At 55.7% G+C, this 18,798-nt stretch overlaps 2 protein-coding genes across 4 annotated transcripts in view; both read right to left on the bottom strand.

Annotated features, from left to right (window-relative positions):
* Positions 1-2,892: 2,892 nt before the first annotated feature.
* On the bottom strand, positions 2,893-9,959 carry LOC146430320 (carbonic anhydrase 15-like). The gene is made up of 8 exons (XM_085075900.1): positions 9,607-9,959; positions 7,989-8,024; positions 5,834-6,004; positions 5,459-5,619; positions 4,696-4,788; positions 4,374-4,440; positions 4,009-4,175; positions 2,893-3,356 (listed from the first exon to the last, which is right to left on the bottom strand). The coding sequence occupies exons 1-8, from the start codon at positions 9,671-9,673 to the stop codon at positions 3,138-3,140; spliced, it is 981 nt and encodes a 326-aa protein (XP_084932026.1). The 5' UTR covers positions 9,674-9,959; the 3' UTR covers positions 2,893-3,137.
* Positions 9,960-13,545: 3,586 nt separating this feature from the next.
* DGCR2 (DiGeorge syndrome critical region gene 2) overlaps positions 13,546-18,798 on the bottom strand; it is a 43,552-nt gene continuing 38,299 nt past the window's right edge. For all 3 annotated transcript variants that reach the window (XM_085075897.1, XM_085075899.1, XM_085075898.1), the window contains exon 10: positions 13,546-18,514. In XM_085075897.1, coding sequence (XP_084932023.1) covers positions 18,273-18,514 — 242 coding nt within the window. In that variant the 3' untranslated portion in view covers positions 13,546-18,272. The remainder of the gene's footprint in view (positions 18,515-18,798) is intronic.

Raw genomic sequence — 18,798 nt, 5'->3', positions numbered from 1 at the left:
TTTTAATTTTATTGTGGTAGTAAAATGTAATTCCCAGCAGACCCTCAGCCTGGTCTGGGGACTCAGCAAACCCTTGTTTTCTCTCATATTTGGGGTAAACAACTGCTGATCCCCAGGCAGGTGTGCTGATGGAGAAAGATTTGATCACAGGGCAGGTGCTCCCCATCTAGAGAAACGTGGTCATTGAATTGCAGACTTTGTTAAGACTCTCAGGGTAGGACTTTTTAGTTTTACGTTAAGAAATTTCTAGGTAGGGAACACTGGCGGCATGGTGACAACAAGGCAGCGGCAGTGGTGGCTGAGGGGTGGCTGCCAGGGTCTTCACCAGGCCCTCACAAGGGAGCAGAAACATTTGGCTCATCCAGCTAGAGAGGATTTTTAGCCAAATTTGCCTTTTTCCCTCTGCACAGCCAGGGTGGGCAGTGCAGGCAGCATGAGGGGGAGTGGAGGGGAACATGAGATGCACCCCAGGGCTGGGCCCTGCACCCTCTCATGTTTAGGGACATGGTTGGACCTGGCAGTGTTAGATGAAGGCTGGACTTGATGGACAGCTTTTCCAACTGTAAGGATTCTGGGAGGATTTCCAACTGTAAGGATTCCCAACCCAGCCAATGACATCCTCACTGACACCTCCCCACCCTGAGCACACATTGCTGGCCCTGCACCAGAGCCAAAGCCCTTTCCCCTTCCTCTGCAGCCACTGCAGGGAAAAACACCAGGTTTAAACATTTCTGCCATGTTTTGGGCACTTTTGGCCGATCCCTGGGCTGGATGTGGGCAGGGGGTGCCGATGCACATCACAGCCCCCCAGCTGAGCTGGTGCTCACAGGCAGCTGTTTTGACTGCAGCCCCGCAGCTTGGGAATAGCCCTTGCTAAAATTAGAGCCCGCCAAAACCAAGAGCCCGCCAAAACCAAGAGCCCGCTTCGGCCAAACACCAGCTGGGAGCCAGGAATAGCCCTGACCCCACCACGCTCCACTGCCTTGGCACAAACTTTCCAGCACGTGGCACCCTGAGCATCACTGCCTGGTCATGCTGCTGACAGGGCAAGAGCGGGAAAAGCTGGTTTTTGGCCCTAATTCAGCAATGCCTCATGGGAGGGGGGTGCATTTCCATGTTCCCTTCCCAGACAGCCCAGCATTCCCGGCAGAGGCACAGCACCTCCCCAGATTTCAGATCCCAGTGTGTTCTTAGCCTTTGGGGTGGTTTTGGAGTCCAGCTGTACAGAGAGTCTCTGCTGCCAGACTCTAGCTGGTGCCACTACTGTCCTCTGCTGGGGACACCATGGCTGGGCCCCAGGTGATGAGGACCCTGTGAGGTGCCTGCTTCAAGGGCTACTGCCCAACATTTTGGTCCGTAATGCCCCTGCAGAGCCACAGTCTGTGTCCTCCATGGACCCCCTGGGCAGGCAACTGGCCCCACCACCTCCGTGCCCCTCACACCCTGGCCTGGAACTGGAGTGGGCTGGGGGGCTGCAGCCACATGGAACTCACCATGGCCAACTGGGCCTCACATTCTCGCCAGCTGGGGCTGGGACCATCCTGAGCAGGTCCCTGGGGCAGCTGTCCTGTGGGCACAAGGGGCTGGGGCTGGGCATTGCAGCTGGGAATGGTGGGACATGGATAGACATGAGGGCATGGACAGCATGGAGGATATGAGAACATGGAGGGGCAGGGGACACAGCAGGGGACATGATGGGACGTGGGAGAAACAGAGGGTACAGCGGGGAGGTGGTAGGGTACAGGGAACATGGGGACACTGAGGTCAGGCGCATGCAGACACAGGGTACAATGGCACTGGGACGTGGGGGACAGTGGCAAGAGGCCACAGGAGCCAGTGGTACAGGAGACACAGGGGCTGGGGGCATGCAGAAGCAAGGAACAGTGGTATGAGGACACAAAAGACAGTGGCGAGAGAACATGGGTGACAGTGACATGGAGACCGTGGCATGAGGACACAAGGGATAAGAACACAGGGAACAGAGGCAGAGGGGGAAAGCGAACGCGCACATGAGGGGACGCGGCACAGGACACGGGCTCAGGGCCCTGAGGGAACGGCCGTGCTGAGGGCGCCCCCTGGCGGCTGACAAGGCTCTGCAGGAGCCGCTCCGTGCGCGTTCCCGCGGCGCCCCCGCGTGTCCGGGGAGCACAGAGCCACCAGGGCCACATCCTCCGGCCTGGGCATCGCAGGGCCACATCCCCCGGCTTGGGCATCGCGGGGTCTGCGACAGGACCCCTCCAGCCACGGAGAGCCTCTCGCAGCAGCGGCCTTCACCCCGGGAGCCTCGCACAGGGGGACGCTCAGGACCCCACCCCTGCTGCAGCCACCGCTGAGGCTGTGGGCTGGAGGCCTGCACTGACGGTGGGTCCCTCCAGAAAGGATGAAAAACCTCAGCCTGCCCCGCTCTTCTCCCAGATAACGGCCTGTGCTCTTCTCCCATAATTCAGGAGGAGATGGGAACATGCCTGGAGCTCCAGCACATTAATTATGAACCGCCCCACTCGCACAGCCGTGCCCCGGCAGCGCCGGCAGCTGCAGTTATTCCTGCCAGCACAGAATGAGCTCCGTGGAAAGATCCCAGTGTCCTGTACAAGGGCACTGCAGGTGCTGTGTCCCCAGTGACACCCCCATCCCTCCAACAGCCAGCCCCAGCCCTGGGGAAAGCAACAAGGCAGTGTCTGCAGCATAGAGACTGCATGGATCCTGAGCCAGGGCCAGGCTCTGGCTCTTTTCTGCCTGCCTGCACCATCACCACACGGGGGATACCCCTGAATGCCACCCAGACACCATCTCACAACTCCCTCCCCACTGACCCTGCAGTGCCATGCTGAGCACCTGCCCCAGACACCGAAGGCACACAGAGCCTGCAACAAAGAGGCAGCAGCCCACAGCCACTGGTGAGGACCTTGGTTTTATTCCAGCCCCTACAGCATCTCCCTCCCAGCAGCTCCCACCACCCGGCTGCAGGGGCATCCCAGGACAGCTCCAGGCTTGCAGACATCCTCCTCTGCAGAGATCCAGGTTCACAAAATCTTCACCCAGCCAAGGTTTCAACGTGCTTTTTTTTTTTGTTGTTGTTTCCCATTTCCCATGAACAAGATGCATAACCTCTGTCTCTACTGCAGCAGGGCCAGACCTTACAGGGCTGGTGAGAAGAGGCTGAGCAGGGCCAGGAGGAGCAGGGGTGAGAGGAGCTGATGTTGGCCCCTGTGCAGGGACCCACCGCTGGCTGTGGCCCCCCGGGAGGCAAAGATCTTCCGGCCCCGGAGGGGCTGTGGTGGGCGGAAGTTGTTGATCATTTTTAGGAGCGTGGATCCCTCGAGTGGGAAGTGGAGGGTGTTGACAAATGCCATCAGCTGCACAGGGAGAGAGGGAGGGTGGAAAGCTGCATTGCTAGGCACCCCAAGCCCTGCCCACTGTCAGCCCCCTTCATGGTGCCCCACTGCCAATGGCACAGGACCCACAGCATGGCCCCACACGGGGGGGTGTCCTCCCACCATCCCCCCACTGCTCTTCTGAAGCCTGACCCATGGGTAAGCACAGAGGCAGGTCCTTACAAGGATCAGGCCTTGAGTTTTAAAGGAGCTAATTGTGTTTCGGTGCCAACAGTAAGCACTTAAAGAGTGGCTGGCCCATGACTCCCTCAAGAAAACACATCTACTAAGATGCTGGGGCAGCAGAGGGGAACTGCATCCATCCATCCATCCATTCATCCATCCATCTCTTGGGAGCCTCTATTGACCTTCAATGTATTCGCTCCCATTTCTCTTTCTGAATGCCAAGGCTGGGCGGGAGAGCACTATGGATGGGATTTCTCCCCACTGGCAGGTGGCCACGTCTCCATTACTTAACCTTCATAAAATTAATTAATTGCCAAGTTGCCAGGAGCATTATTACAGAGATGACTTTCTCTGTGCTCTTGCTCAAGGGTCAGGAAGGACAAGGGGAGAGGTCACCCTGGGGATCCAGCCTTTCGGGTGCTGGAGAGTGGGCTGTTCATGCCAGTACCTGCTCCCGGCCAATCTCCACTGGCTCCTCGAAAACAGTCCAGACGACAGCCTCACTGCAGTCGGGGGTGGTGAGGGAGCCCTGGTAGCGGTAGTAGCCGGACAGCTGACCGGCACGCGGCAGCAGTGTGCTCAGGCGAAAGGTGGAGGCCAAATCCACCGAGTCCCCTGTGGAGCAAGACATGGGCACTCAGACTGTCCCCTGCCAGGGTTGTCGTGGGGACAGCAGGGCCAACCCCATTTCCCTTCAGCCAGATGAACCCACAGACTGGCAGGTCTCAACACCCAAGCCACCGTGGTGCATCCTTGCCCTTCCACACTGGAGTCTCCTCTTTCCTGCCCTGCCCTGATGAGGAGGTGACTCACCAGCGTGGGAGACATTCTTCAGCCCTGCCACGATGGTGTTGTAGTTGGTGTTAGGGGTTTCAGAGACCTGTGCATGAGGAGAATAAGTGGTTGAATTCAGGAGAGCCTGGGCACGGCAGAGCTGGGTCATCCTGTCCTGTGAAGCAACCACAGGCTGAGCCAGCCCTGCCCCACATTGTTGCAGAGCACTGGGGATGGGTTCCCAGCCAGCACCCTCCTGCACAGTCAGTGGGTTCCTCAGCCTCTCCTGGCCTTGACCCAGCTTTCCTGCCTCTTCCTGCACCACTAGCACCCAGTTTCTAGAGAGCTCCTGCAGACCCACCTGGAAGAAGAAGCCGAGGACAGCCAGCCCGTTGGGGTGCCCCTTGGCCTCTGCCAGTGTCTGATACTTGACATTCATGTGGACGATGTGCATCTGAGGAAAGCACAGAGAAGCCAGGCATGGACAAATGCTCCCAGCCAACACCTTGGCAGCAGGACATTCTCCGATGGATCCTCCCAGCCAGCTAGGGGTGGCCAGACACTGAGTCAGCCTCTCCAAGGAAAGCCCTCCTGGTCCCATTGGCACTTCTGTGGGGTGATTGCTCGGAGGATCAAAGCACCCGAATGAAATGAGCATCCTTTGAAGGGTGTGCAAAAGGGGGCCAGCAGTCCCGGGGTGCTCGCCAGACACGGAACATAAATTCTGCTTTCCTCTGGCAGATAATGAATATTTTAGAGGTGCAGAGTCTCTTTCATCCAGAAGGATCTCTATGTGCTTGGCACAGCACACTCCTGCTTGCTCTCACTTGTGTTCACCAGCTCAGTGTGTGGTCCTAGCAGGGCACAGAGCCCCCCAAACCCCACTGAGTGCCTTGGATGAAGCAGCTTGGCCTATGCACAGTGAGAAACACCTCAAGTCTCAGGTCGGCTGCTTTTTCACCACCCAGGTGCCTGTGCAAAAGCACAGTCAAACCCACCAATACAGTGTCACAGGGTGCAGTCACCTGCTGCATGACAGCCTTGGGGTGCCCCAGCATCACCCCTTCCCACCACACCAAGGGCTTGGGCGACCCACAATATGATGGGGGCTTTTTCTCACATACCTCCATGGGGAGCTGACGCCCATCAAGGGTGTGCTCAGAACCATTCCCGACTGGGCTGCCCCAGTGGAAGTGGAGCTGGATGGCACGGTACCTGCCGGGGAGGCCCCTGCCACTGATGGTGATGTGCTCAGAGGCCGACTCACTTGCCAGGTTCAGCATCACTGCAAGGCAGCAGGACAGGGTGAGTAGGGGGCTTGGGATGGGGAATCTGGCACAGTTCCTTCTCCCCCAGCTTCATCCCAGCATTAACAAGAACGCTCAGGGCAGGAGCTGCATGGTATCCTGCAGCAGCCGGGAGTGGCACCAGAGCCAAGCCCAGTCAGGATGGTGACTGGGGAGCTGGGACAGGGGAAGGTGCCCAGCTCCAGCACATACCTGTGTGCCCGTTGTTTGTCAGCCTCCACTTGCCAGGGGGAGCCTGGTCATAACCCTCGAAGACAATATCCCCGAGGCCACCATCCCGCTGCAGCCGGCGCCTATCGATGTTCACAGGGGACTGCTTGTCGCCACCACATGTGGCTTTCAGCTCCTTCCAGTGGCTGGGCCCTGTGGAGGAGGAGCAGGGGCACCACGGGCAGCCACCGAGCCATTGCTGCCCCCAGGGGGGGACACAAGGCCACGGGTGGCTGTGTCCCCAACCAGCCCTGCTGTCCCTGCCAGCCTGGCAGAGCTCTCTTGCATCCCATGGGAACTGCTCTCCTGCCCAGCTAAGTTTCCTTCCTATTGATGAGCAGGGGCTTATTGCAGCCTCATCCATAATTCAGCAGGATTTCCTCGAGGGGCTGGGGGCTATATTTAGCCTGGCAGCAGCATTCCCACTGATGCTGGTGAAGGGCAGGCTTTTCTCCCTGCCCGTTCTGCTCGTTCCTGGGTTTTAGCATGTTTAAGCACTAACGCTGGTTGTGTCCAGCTGTGACAGGTGACAGTGCAACCTGGCCACACAGCTCATCTGGGGCAAATCCTACACAGGTACCTGTGACCACACGATGCCCATCAGCAGCTCCTGAGGTGGGGGGGTCACCGTGACAGGGGCTGAGTGAGCACACAGCAGTGCTGGCAGCTGACTGGAGCCCCTGCAAACCCACAGTGCTGCCTAGGGGCTGTGAACAGGGTCCCCATGGCTGTCACCACGGCCAGACCACGCAACCAACCCCTATATGCAGCTTGTCCCTGTCAACCTGTCATCATCTCTTCTTGCAACACTTGTTGCAGCCCACAGCTGTAGGATGTAGCCTAGCTAGCCATCTTGCTGGTCACTGGTCCAGCGTGGCTGCCATGGCACCCCTCTCCTTCTGCTGTGCAGCCCAGGATAGAGGTGTCAGCACTTGGCACTGCCAGTATCTGGGCTCAGTCCCAGCTGGGGAACTCCCTCAGTGTTTCCAGCCCAGTCCTCCCAGGGCATCTCCATTCCCAGGGGAGCTCAGCACATCCCTGTGCAGGCACAGTTGGCTCTTCTCACACACATTATGGCTGTGCTGCCTTTGCCTACAGCCAGGGTTTGGGGAACTGTTCCCCCAGCAGTGCCCCATGGTTCAGCTCCGACCTTTACCTTCCTCTTGGGCAGACAAAACCACAGACACTTGTGGGCTGAATCCCACCTCCCCCCTGGGCTTAGCCTTTACCCTTTATGTTCTCTTCTCGTTACTTCAGGCAACTTTTTGCCTGGAAACCCTGGGATCTGCAGCCTGGCCATGCTGTCATCCCACCAGGTTCCTGGCCCAGTGTAACGGGGTGGCCCCACAGATTACCAGGTGCCTTCATTAAGGGATCATTCCACAAGGCCCTGCTGTGGGCACACAGCCAGCTCCACGCTGCTCCAGCCGCTTCCCACCGGCCCCTCTGCCCTGCCAAAACCTGCCCTCGCCGCCAGCCCGGCAGCGTTAAACCGGGTAAGACCGAACCTCGCTCCGACAGGGATGAGCGGAGCACAGCAATCCACACTCACAAGCCACAGGGCATGCAAACCCAGGAGCTATAAAACAGTTGGGCCGTAACAGCTGATTAAATGCTTGATGATCTTTAATTAACCTTTTACAAGCTATTTGTAATTTGTATTTGTATGTTTTGAGAGAAAGTGCCCCCAGCCACGCTCCCCTCCCCAGGCAGGCAGGCAGGGTTGCTGCCTGCTCAAAGGGAACTGTCCCTTCTCAGTTGGGCCCCAGGGCCCTCAGTTCTCCTTGCTACCTGCACTGCACGGGGTTTATAATAGCATATTTTAAAACCTGGACTTAATTTGTTTCAGGTGGAAGGGGGAAAGCTGGTGCTGCCCCAGGAGCATCCAGACCTGTCTGAGGTGAGTGATGGGGCTGAGTTTCTCCAAGGGACACACGTGTTTGTCAAGTCTCTACAGCAGCACCCCTGAAAGTGAAGCTCCTCTAACCATTCCCACCTTGGTGTGGCATGGAGGGATTTGCCCTTTTCCATGCCATGCTCCCCACTGGGCCATGCTGCCCTTTGCCAGGCACTCTAGGGAGACACGAGGGTCTGAGCCCTGCACAGCCTCAACACCCCCACACCTGGCACCACTCACCGCATCGGGGGTCCTGTGAGTCATAACACCACTGCCCTGCAGGAGAAAAGAGAGCTCAGGGCAGGTGATGGAGATAGGCAGCCCTTTCCAAACCCACCTACAGCCGTGCCCAGCCCCCCAACAATGAGGACATCCCTCAGTGCAGCCCGGGGTCCCGCCAACACTGGTATTCATCATGGCTATTTTTGGCGCTGGTGTTTTCACACCCTCCCTGCCTCCCCCAGACGCTCCACAGGGAAACCTCCCTCAGTATTGCTGCTCCGAGGCAGCCAAACCTCACTGCTCACTGCGCTCCTTCCCCAGCTCTTGTGGGGCCATCCTCCCTTACCCATCCTGGGGAGCCAAGGCAGCTCCTCACCCCACAGCAGATGCCTTGCCGCCCCCAGCAGCCGCGGGCGAGCGGGAGCCGAGGGGAGCTGCCGCAGCCCTCCCTGGTGTCCCCGCGGGTAGGCTGGCAGTGGCAGCAGGTGGCTGCTGGGGGCTGCAGCGGGCAGGGGGTGGGCAGGCCTGAGCCCACGCTGTGCGGATGGTGCTTGGTCCCATCGCTCAGGGCCACCTCAGCCAGAGCTGCCGAGCTCCCACCAGCGCTCGGGGGCTGTGGGGACCACAGGCTCGATGGCGAGTGCTGGTGCAGCAGGTGCAGGGACACCGGGGGATGCCGAGAAAGCTGGCGCCCTGCTCCTGCTCTGCTGTCTGCACATCCACCCAGGGCCACCAGCTCTGCAGAGGGAGCCGGGGAGTGCACCCCTTCCCTTCTCAGCTCCCCGCTCTGCTCCTGGCAGCATGCATAGAGCAACCTGGTGCAGACCGGGGCCAGCCCACGTGAACGGTCCCCGCGGATGGCCGAGGGGATCTGCCAGCGGGCTGCAGGCGGGCCGAGCCACGCTCTCGTGCCAGCCACAGACGCTCGGGCCAGCTGGACAAAGGCAGCCCTGCCTGCCTCCACCTGTGCTGTCAAGGCCCAGCCTGCGGCACTGCATCCAAAGTCTCACTACAGAGGTACAGGAGACACAAGCCCCAGAGGAGAACTGGGAGCGGGACAGTGCAGGCAGGACTCTGACGGTCCCTAGAGCAGGAATTTTGGGGTCCAGGGGAAGCCGAACTCCTGGGAAATCCTCAGACCTGCATGCAACTTCCCTCGAGCATCCTCCGGCAGGAGCCAAGGTAGCGCTGGGCACCCCCAGCCTGGCCCGGATGCAGGTGAGCACCCAGCCTCTCGGCCCGGGACGGCAGCGCCCGTTCGCCCGGAGGTTTCGTCCTCATTGGTGTTTCCCGGTGGTGCAGGTCTGTGGGGCGGGTGGGCTGAAGCCCAAGACCCCACTGTCCCAAGGGGACCCTGGTCCGGCCACCTTCTGTCAGAGCAGACAGCTTCGGGCTGAGACCCCCCGAGCCCGGCTCGGGACATCCAGCAGTGGGAAGAGGGGTGGTGGGAAGGCAGGAGAGAGCTACTGGGACAGACCAGGTCCCCCAGTCCCTGTTCCAAACCCCTCAGCCCGCATCATCCCTCGACACGTGGGAAGGGAATGGAATCAGCGGTGCCCCCCGGACCCCCAGCCCCGCGCCCCCGTCCCCTCCACCCGCGGGACCCCCCGGCCCCGCCGCCCCGGGCGCAGCTCACCTCCCGCGGCCGCTCGCACGACGAGGGGCAGTGTCAGGAAAGTTATGCCGAGCCCGGTGGGGCCCATGGCGGCGGGGGGCAGCGGGGGGACCCCCGCACGGCCCCGTCCCGTCCCGTCCCTCCGCAGTGCGCCCGGCGCTGGGCTGGGGCGGGCGGCAGCGCTGGCAGCGCCCGCAGCCCGGGAGATGCTCGGCTCCAGCCTGGGCTCTGCTCTTACATATTCATCACCCGGGCTGAGTTTTTAACTCCTCGGCTGCTAGGAGGGAGCGGGGAGAGCCCGGCCCCCGGCCAGCCCCCCGCGCCCGCCGGGTCCCTGCCCGCGGTGACAGGGACAGGCGGGGAGCGGGGGCTGGCGGAGCCCACGGGTGCTGCGCTCCCCGCCCCGCTCCCCGCCCGGTACCATCCCGCTCTCCATCCCCAAAGCTGGAGGTCGGCAGCATCCCCGCTGTGCCCCATCCCGCCCCCGCACAGTGTGTGGGACTACAGATGGACTTCAGGGGCCTGCCAGGAGGCAGAATGGCCTGGGGACAGCAGCTTTGGCCCGTCCCCTCCCCATCCCTTGCAGACACCGGCTGTGGGACATATCCTCCCCCCAGCTTTGGAAACTCCCCAGCCAGCAGCGGGTCCTGCATCTCCATGTCTGAGCGTGGTGGTTCCCACCTGATGAGGGGCAGGCGGTGCCGTGGGCACGCACAGACCAAACCCACCTCATGCCTGCAAACAGAGGTCCCTCCCTGGACCAGCACAGCGAGCACCTCCCGGAGCCTCATCCTCAGGGCCCAGGTGGCCTCCACAGCCACACTGTAGGGCACCCTCAGTCCCTGCAGTCACCAAGGAGCTGCACAGTGCTGGGGCAGGGTTCAGCCCTTTCCTCTCCAGCAGGCACAAGGCTGCACTGGCTGAGACTCTCACAGACACGGGGCACTGGCTGGCCAGTGCAGGGGGCAGTGCTGGGGCACAAGCCTTGCCCACCCACCTGAGCAGCACTGGAACCCAGTGCAGGCATCCCGTGCTGGTGGACACAGCTGTTCAGCTCCTCAGCAGAGTGAGCATATGCCATCCCATTGCACCTGTCCAGGCAGGTCCCACAGGAGCCAGGATCTCAGCAGGTAGGTAGGACGGGGGTGAGAACACAGGAGCATGGTGTTATCAGGTTCTCCTAAAATATCCATGCCATCCTCAGGCAGCAGAGGAAAGGAGGCCAAGGGGCCCAGCCCGCAGTTCCCCTCACCGGCACTTGGCCCCGGCTGGGAGCACTGGCGAGTCACTGCCAGGATGAACAAACCCGGCAGCAGCGCAAGGGCAGGGGGAAGCAGCCTCCTGCTGCCAGCTTGGCCAGGGATCCCTCTGGCTCAGCAGAGCTCCTTGGCTGCCATGTGCTACAAAGGGCTCATCCTCAGCAGGGATTCTTTGGGGCACCTTCTTCCACCCCAGGCAGCACCAGTCCCACCAGGTGCCTGGGCAGCACCGAGCCGCGTTTGGGTGCCAATGTGGGGCACAGAGGAGGGCGGCAGCACAGGTGTCCCCTGAACCGCTCTGGATCTGCGCCATGGCTGACACTTGGCCCCTGCTCCGGGGATGAGGTAGTCTGCAGAGGGCTGCGGTCATCCTTCCGGACAGAGCCGCAAAGGGCGGGCAGGTGAGGCAGAGGGTCGCACCGGCCCTGCAGCGTGCTGCCGATTGCTGCCGGGAAAGAGAGGAGCTGTTGTGGCACTCACAGCACCAAGAAGACCTCTCTTAGACACGTGAGCCCACCAAGTGACTCCTCTTCCCACCCACCCACACCAGGAGAGCCCATATTGCCAGGCAGTGGGGGAGAAACCCAAGACTCTTGGGATCAAAAGATAAGACCCACTGCCCCAAGGACACTTTTTTCGGTTTTCTGGCTTCTCTAGGGCATCAAGAGCAGCGTGTGGGGCTCAGCATGGCCCCGAAAATAAGCAGGAGCAGAGCGAGGAAGCAGTGGGATCTACAAGGCATGTGGGAAGGCAGTGGGAGCACCGCTACACTGTGCCGTACCCTGCTCCCACCCATCCACGCTGCCCTGCTCCCTAGGGTGCACGGTTGGCTGCTGGCACCCGTGCCAGGCAGGAGCAACCTCCAGTTTCTATAGGAACCAGAGCAAGCCTTGAAATTGCCGGCCTTGCTGACGTGGTGGTGGGGGTGAGCTCACAGCTGATCCTGCAGCTCGGTGCTGTTCTCAGAGGGAGACACCACGTCCGTCAGCCTGCTGCCACAGAGCCAGGAGGCGGCGAGGTCCCCACAGACTCGCACAGTCACAGCATCAAGGGCAAGAGCCATGATAAGGGGAAAAATACCACTGACAGATAAAAATAGTTACTTAAGCTGCAGCCATCGATTGGACGTGGGCACGGTGCCACCCTGGTGGGAACCCCCACCACGTGCACTGCCAGCAAGCCCTGCTCCAGCACACAGCAGAGGTGCCAACAGCTCCTGGAGATAAATCCTGCACTGCCAGCCGGGAGCCTGGCCGGGGACCGGGGCTGACAGGGACGAGACCAAGGCTTGAGCCGCTAGAGTGTGGTTCACATCACCCAGGGATGGGTGCACGGAGAGATGAGGGCATCCAGAGAGGCAAAGTTCACAGGCAGTAAATACCGTGATCTTTGATCTCCATAATAAGCTAGTGGTAGGCCAGGAAGAAAGCCGGGAGCAGGGCAGGGAGGGCAGCAGGAGCTGGCTCCGGCGCCGGCACAAAGGAGGCACTGTGGCCGGCAGATGCGCGCTGGCCACACGCGGCTGCACAGCCCCTTCATTCATGCCAGGCTCCCACCGCCGCCGGGGACAGCGACATCTCCCCCCCCACGGCCTGGCACCCCCGGGGTCACTGCCAGCACACGGCCCCGGCGCGTGTCTGACACGCTCCCGCGCCCTGGCGCTCTCCCAGGGGCTGAGTGCCCCGGACACGCCGTGCCGAGCACAGCTGCTCATCACCCTCTCAGAAAAACGCGCTTTAAGCTGCTGAGAGCTTACACAGCAGGAGGCTGCCCAGCAGTGCCCTGCCCCAGCACCCGAGGGTGAACACCGACAGCTGCCCAGGCACGCGTGTCCCCAGGTCATGGTGGGGAGCCCCGAGAGCCGCGGCTGTGCTCCGGGCAATCCATGCTTCTCCCTACAGGAACTGTCCTGTCCCCAGGCAAGGGGCAGGAGGGAAGGGCAAGTTGAACCTGCACAGGATCTCATAGCACCAGCAGAGCCCCAGGGGTTCAGGCCAGACCGAGCCCCGCCAAGAGCTCGTGACATCGGGCAGCTGCTACGGAGAGAAGTTTGTCCCCCTCCCGGGGCACAGCAGAGGAAGGGCTGCGTCCCATCGCCCTGAGCTGAACCAGCAGCGCCCGGCTGGAGCCGAGATGGAGCTCTGGAGCTGTGCTGGTTCGGCTGCGGCTGCGGTGGCAGCTGCCCTCTGCAGGCACAGGAACGCGGGAGCAGAGCCCTCCCTGGCCGCACAGTGACAATGACAGAGCCCGCTGGACGCCTTTCAGCAATGAACGCACCCTGCGGCCGCGAGAAGAGCACGGCCCAGCCCCGCAGCATTCCGAGCAAACACTGCGAGCCCGGTGGCTCGGGAAAAACAGGGAGCCGGGAGTATGAACCACCCTCTCCCTCTGCTGCCCTCACCCTCAGCCACCTGCCCCGGGACTCGGCATCCTCCCATGGGTTTGGAGAGGACAGCAGGAATATGCTGCACTTCATTTTCTTGGGTATAAACCCAAGACTTTCCTAAAATTACACTAATACAGGTAAATCCCACTGGAATTTGTATACACAGGAACTCTGGCAGCATACCTGCTCAAAGTTAAATGCATCTATTGATCTTTTTACAAGATCACAGCTCAGAAGCGTAATTTAACAAAACCCTCCTTCGCAACGCTGGGGAACCACATCGACGCGGAAATCAGGAGACATTGGAACATGACATTTCTCTTACAGAACACAATTTATTTGGCATTTGGATGAAATGTTTCTCACAGCATCTTGGAAAAAAAAAAAGAGATTAGTGCCAACCCCAAAGAAGTTAAAACAAAAAACCAGTTCACAGGGACTTCATTATTATAGTATCAAATTTAAATTCTACATGGTATTTCACAGAATATCAAAATCTTTTATACACTGCCACAGTTAAGTCCAGTCACAAACCAACTACACAGGAGAAGCCTGCAAGTGCAGCGCTGGCTAAAACGATTTTCCAGAGGAAGGTAAAAAGCGGTGTCTCATTCTCTCGCAGCCTCCCAGGCACCCTCAGCCCAACACACAGGGATGGCGCAGCACGGCCACCTCTGCTGGCATCAACCCTGACCTCCTCAACACTCAAGGGGCACATACTGGAAAATTAAAGCTTTGTAGGAGGCAGGCAGTGCTGACTGTTGTTAGGGCGAAACGCATCTTCATCACTGAAAGCGTCTGTTCCAAGGAAACACCTATTTCATTTGGGACTGGGGAACGTCAGAAGCAAACATATGAACTTTGATTGACCTTCTCTACACTCAACTGCTCTAATTTCATGGTCCAGCTCCCAACTTGCAAGGGAAATTTAAAATAAATTTCTATATATTACATATTCCTTAGCTAGGGAGAACAAAGACGTTTCAGCAACTGAAAAAAGGAGATGCACGTTATGGATTGTACGAGGCAACATTAAAACATCAGTGCTTTGCCACTGAGAAGTCACATCTGAAAGATAAAAACATCCTTAGTACCAGCTTTAAATTTATTTAATGTGAACTGGGAAAAAAGTGGTAGTAATTACTGGTCACAAAATATGTTTTCTTCCCAAGTACTGAAACAGGCCATCACCCCATGACACCTGTGGAGGCAGAACACCCACCAACTCTAAGATTCAGCCTTCAGAAAAAAATGTCCACCTACTTCATTCCACTTCTAGATCAGCATCCTGCTGTCCATGGCTAAAGAACAGCCTGAAGCTCAAACTGAACAGGACTGAACATTACACAGACAAGCTCCTTGCACACCTGAATGACAGTGCTGATCTAGCACAAAACAGAACCCACTGCCCCATAATGTTTTAACTCTACAACTCATCTAGCAGTCAGAGGCTGCTGTGAGACTCTGGATGGGCATCACTGACAAACCAGTGTCTGGGGCTGCTCTCAGGGAACAGCAGAAACCTCAATATGGCACCACAGTATGGGGAAGCTGAGGAACAGTTTTCCCCGAGGCCATAAAGGGACAAGAGCAGCCCTGCATGGAACCAAGCACTGGGACTTTACATCAACTGTGGTCAGGGACATCCCAAGAAAAACACACCCTGGGCTCACACATGCTGCTGGAAATCATGTGGCAATGTCATCTCCCTGCTGGAGCTGCAGGGACATTTAGGATGTTAGCTGTTAAGAAAACATCCAGAGATGTGCATGGCAATGGGGGGAAAAAAAAAAAAAAAATCAATGCAGAAAGTAACTCCAAAGATCTCATCAATCTAACGGCAATCAAACCAGGGAGGCTTTCCTTGGGCAAGCATCAATCCTCTGTAACTGGCGCTTGGGACAAACTGCCCACCAGTCACCTTGCCAAGGGCAAGGAAGGTTTGCTGAGGAGTCCACTGCTGTCAAGAAAACTTAACTCTTCCCCAGTTGGTCCAGAAGTCTGAGTACCTGGAACATTTTCTGCTACAAAGGCTCCTACTCCAGGAGAAAGTACTCGATGTGAAAAAGCTACACTAAAAAGGGGAAAAAAAATGACAATTTTATTGCCAAATTAGAAGCTCACCAAGAGGTAAATGAGCTGTACTTAGTGAGCTGCTCCTTTCAAGGCAGAATTTCCCTTGTTTATAGTTAAGATTAAGAGGGATAGGAGAAAACAGAAAATAGCAGCCTCCTGCCAAAATACAAGTGGGAAAGGCTCAGAAGCAACAGGGAAAATATCACACTGAGGCTTCTACAAAGAAGCCTCCATTTGGAATAGCTACAACCAGGAGCCACAATGAAGTTGCCAGTTGTAAAAGAGCTTATTTGCAAATAAAAGTCACCACAGAACCAAAAGTAAAATACAAAAATATTGAACAGATTCCCGCAGTGTTAGGAGAAGTGTGAGGTAAGGTATCTGTTCACCTCAGCCACAGAACACAGCTTCAGAGACTGAACCAAGCCAAAAGGCCTTTTGTTATTGTGCTACGATACTAGGAAGAACAAATATTCCATCTGGCTTCAAAAGAAATTGGAAACTTTCTATTTTGCACTGCTAACAAAATATTTTTCAGGAACAGATTGTAGTAGCATAGACTTTGCATCCTATTTAAGTGTACACTATCACAGCCTGTCCTACAACAGTGTAGCCACCTCGAGAGAGGTATTAACCCTAGAGCCTAGTTTCTATCTCAGTGCTTAGCTTCACCTAGCTGGACACAGCACGAAGGTTACTGTCTACAGTATGTATAGAGATATATATATATATATATACACATGTGTGTATATATATATATATCACCACCCAGAAACACACACACGCACACACGCATTCGTACCTATAAAACTAAAGAAAAATCAGTACATACAATGTATAAAACGTATGAATGTGCTCAAAAATGCACAAAACCCGCTTTATTTTCATACTTCAGAAATGCTCAATAATTTGTATGCATGGTTCTGACTACTGCTATCCATCCACTTCATTAGACCAGGACTTGGAACTCGGAGGAGGACTCGGTCAGAGATCCCACAGGGTGGAGAAGTGCTCCTCTCGTTTGGTACCGCTGCTGCTGGAGCCAGGCACAGCAGAGAGCAGGACGCGGGCGGTGGAACGGCTCCAGGAGAAGAGGCTTCCTACCAGTGCTTCCTCCCACTCGTGTGCCAGCAGCACTCCCCAGAACTGTGATTCACACTCTCCGATGGAGTCAGGGCTCTCTGCAGGTGTCTGAATGTCGAGACACCAGATACGACCTCAATAACCAAACTCACGGTTTTCTGTGCAAAACGAGTTGAATTGTCAAGACCAATCCCCAAGTACAGTATAAGCCTATAGGCAAGACAGGGAATAGAAAGTAGCAGCAAATTCCATGGGGAAAGAGTCAGCTGCACTGGGAAACCACATCAGTAGGTTAGGATTTGTCATGCAAGTATGATCTCTCATCATTACTAGAAAAATAGATCACATACAGACCCCCATGCAGTGTTTTCTTCCTGTCCCTCTAGGCTTGTACCCTTCATAAGGTAACAGGAGATCACTCACAAGAGGCATTCTTTACAAATTCCTTAAAATTCATCTCATCTGCTGACTGTTACAGTAAGTCAAGGAGAAGCAGAGGCAATGGGAGGTTGGGGAAAAGGGTGAATTGTACACTGAAATACAAACTTAAATTGAAAATCACCTGTAAAGATTATTTTGTACTCATTATCAAAACCAACAGTGCTTGACTTTGGGTTTTGTGAGGGATTGAATGAATCTCTGCCATCTGTAAATTAACTTAGCTTAAAGAGGTCAATACGAGGGGGAAATTTAAGATGACATATCAGACTGAAGCAAACTGCTTTATTGATTTAAGTACACTAACCTCATTATAACCCCTCATGGGACCTGGATAGATGGTTTGGGGGGCACAGGGGAAATCTCTAGAACAGGGTTGGCTATTTATGGGACTGAGATAAGGAACAAGTGTCCAATTAGAATTAAACATCACATATAGTACATGTTGATCACCATTTTTAAGTGGTATTTGCAGAGCTGTAAAGAAGTGAAATGAAGGGGAGGGAACACACATGCTAAATATAGCATGCAATAAGAAAAGCAAGAACAGTGGTCTTTTTTCCAGGCCAGTTTTGTGCAACTGTTCACTGTAAAGAAGTTAATCTAGAAAGAAAACAGCTCAGTCTTCCTTGTGGGATTATAACAAACAGGGGCTTCATACAGTGAACTCAGACTGCATCAAAGTTAATTGCTCCCCATCTTTTCCCTAAAGTACTTCCTAACACATGTGAGGGCTCTACCAAAGGGACATCACACAGACCCAGTTTTCTTCGTGGGCTAGAAGTTTATCCACAATATGAGATTTTGCAGCTACCAACAACAAATAATTGTAATTGCAAATGCTGGTATTCAGTACCCACTTGTCACATATTGCGTAGACCATTCCTCCTCCAGTTCTTGTGATATTCTGATCAAGGCAGATCAAAACCCCAAGTGTTTTACACAGTGTAACTCCTGGTGGCATGTGTCCCATGCCATAAAACAGGCCCCCAGCCCCCTCCCCTGCAGCTCCATCTTCTCTGCTTGAACAGTGATTGCCCCCACCCTCCTTTTCCATTGTCTGTTTCCTGGGTCCAGTGGTATCCAGCCAAATCCAAGCAACTTTTTTCTGATGTAGATTTTGATTCCTCTCAGGTTAAGAAAAAAAAAACCAACCAAAACTACCCTTACTTTTCACCTCCTTAGAAGTCAAAGGAATTCTCTGCTCTCCTTTCCATAGCCAATGGAAAAAAAGAGCAGTTATACAATCCATATTTACAGGACAAATTGATTAGTGAATGAATAACGACAGCCAAAAAACGAGAGGCACGATCCTAATCTAGAACATAAAAGCAGTGTTTGAAAAACAAAGTGGAGATTCCTTCTGAAGTTCAAGCCACGGATTAGTGTTTGTCTGTGCAAACAGTTGCTAAAATTCTCTGACCAGTGCCGGGCGTTTCACTCCTTTATACAATGGTGTTGAGGGAACAGTGGCTGTGACGGCTGCCTGTCAGAGTTTCTGCCGGGGTGTTTTCATTTATGGGTGTGTCAGGAGGGACAAGAAAGGTGCTGCTGTCAGCAGAGTCTTCCAGCTCCACTGGAGAAGGACCAACTGAGGGAGGAAGCGATCCCTCTGTAAGCTGTGGGGATACATCACAGTTTCCTAGTGATGGAGGACTGTTTTGCACAGTCTGAGAAAGAACTCCATCTGCAAAGGACAAAAAACAAGCAGAATCAGAACGTGAAGTTTATCATTTCACGCTCCCAAACAGGTTTACAATCTGTATTTCTGGAAGCTCTGAGTCTTTACTGGTTTTGAGCTAATGCACAACAAGATGAGACTGCAAAAGAGGAAAATTGTGTAACAAAAATAAAACTTTGACATATAAATAAGACACTTGCACTAATCAGGCTCACTTATCTTGTGAAATATGCTGCTATAAAATTCCAAATTGGAATGATTTCTACAGTATGTGAATATCACAGCTGCAA

The sequence above is a fragment of the Lichenostomus cassidix genome, chromosome 15, assembly GCF_008360975.1.
Source record: "Lichenostomus cassidix isolate B80296 chromosome 15, HeHo_3.0, whole genome shotgun sequence".
Classification (NCBI taxonomy): Eukaryota; Metazoa; Chordata; class Aves; order Passeriformes; family Meliphagidae; genus Lichenostomus; species Lichenostomus cassidix.
The sequence above is the reverse complement of the archived record's forward strand: the minus strand, read 5'-3'. Positions and strand labels throughout refer to the sequence as shown.

Excerpts from the sequence above, each read along its gene's own strand:
- LOC146430320 (XM_085075900.1), bottom strand. The coding sequence starts at position 9,673 with ATGGGCCCCACCGGGCTCGGCATAACTTTCCTGACACTGCCCCTCGTC. Across the intron at positions 4,789-5,458 it reads GGCGTCAGCTCCCCATGGAG|ATGCACATCGTCCACATGAA; the intron begins GTATGTGAGAAA and ends TGCTTTCCTCAG. Across the intron at positions 3,357-4,008 it reads TGGAGATTGGCCGGGAGCAG|CTGATGGCATTTGTCAACAC; the intron begins GTACTGGCATGA and ends CTCCCTGTGCAG.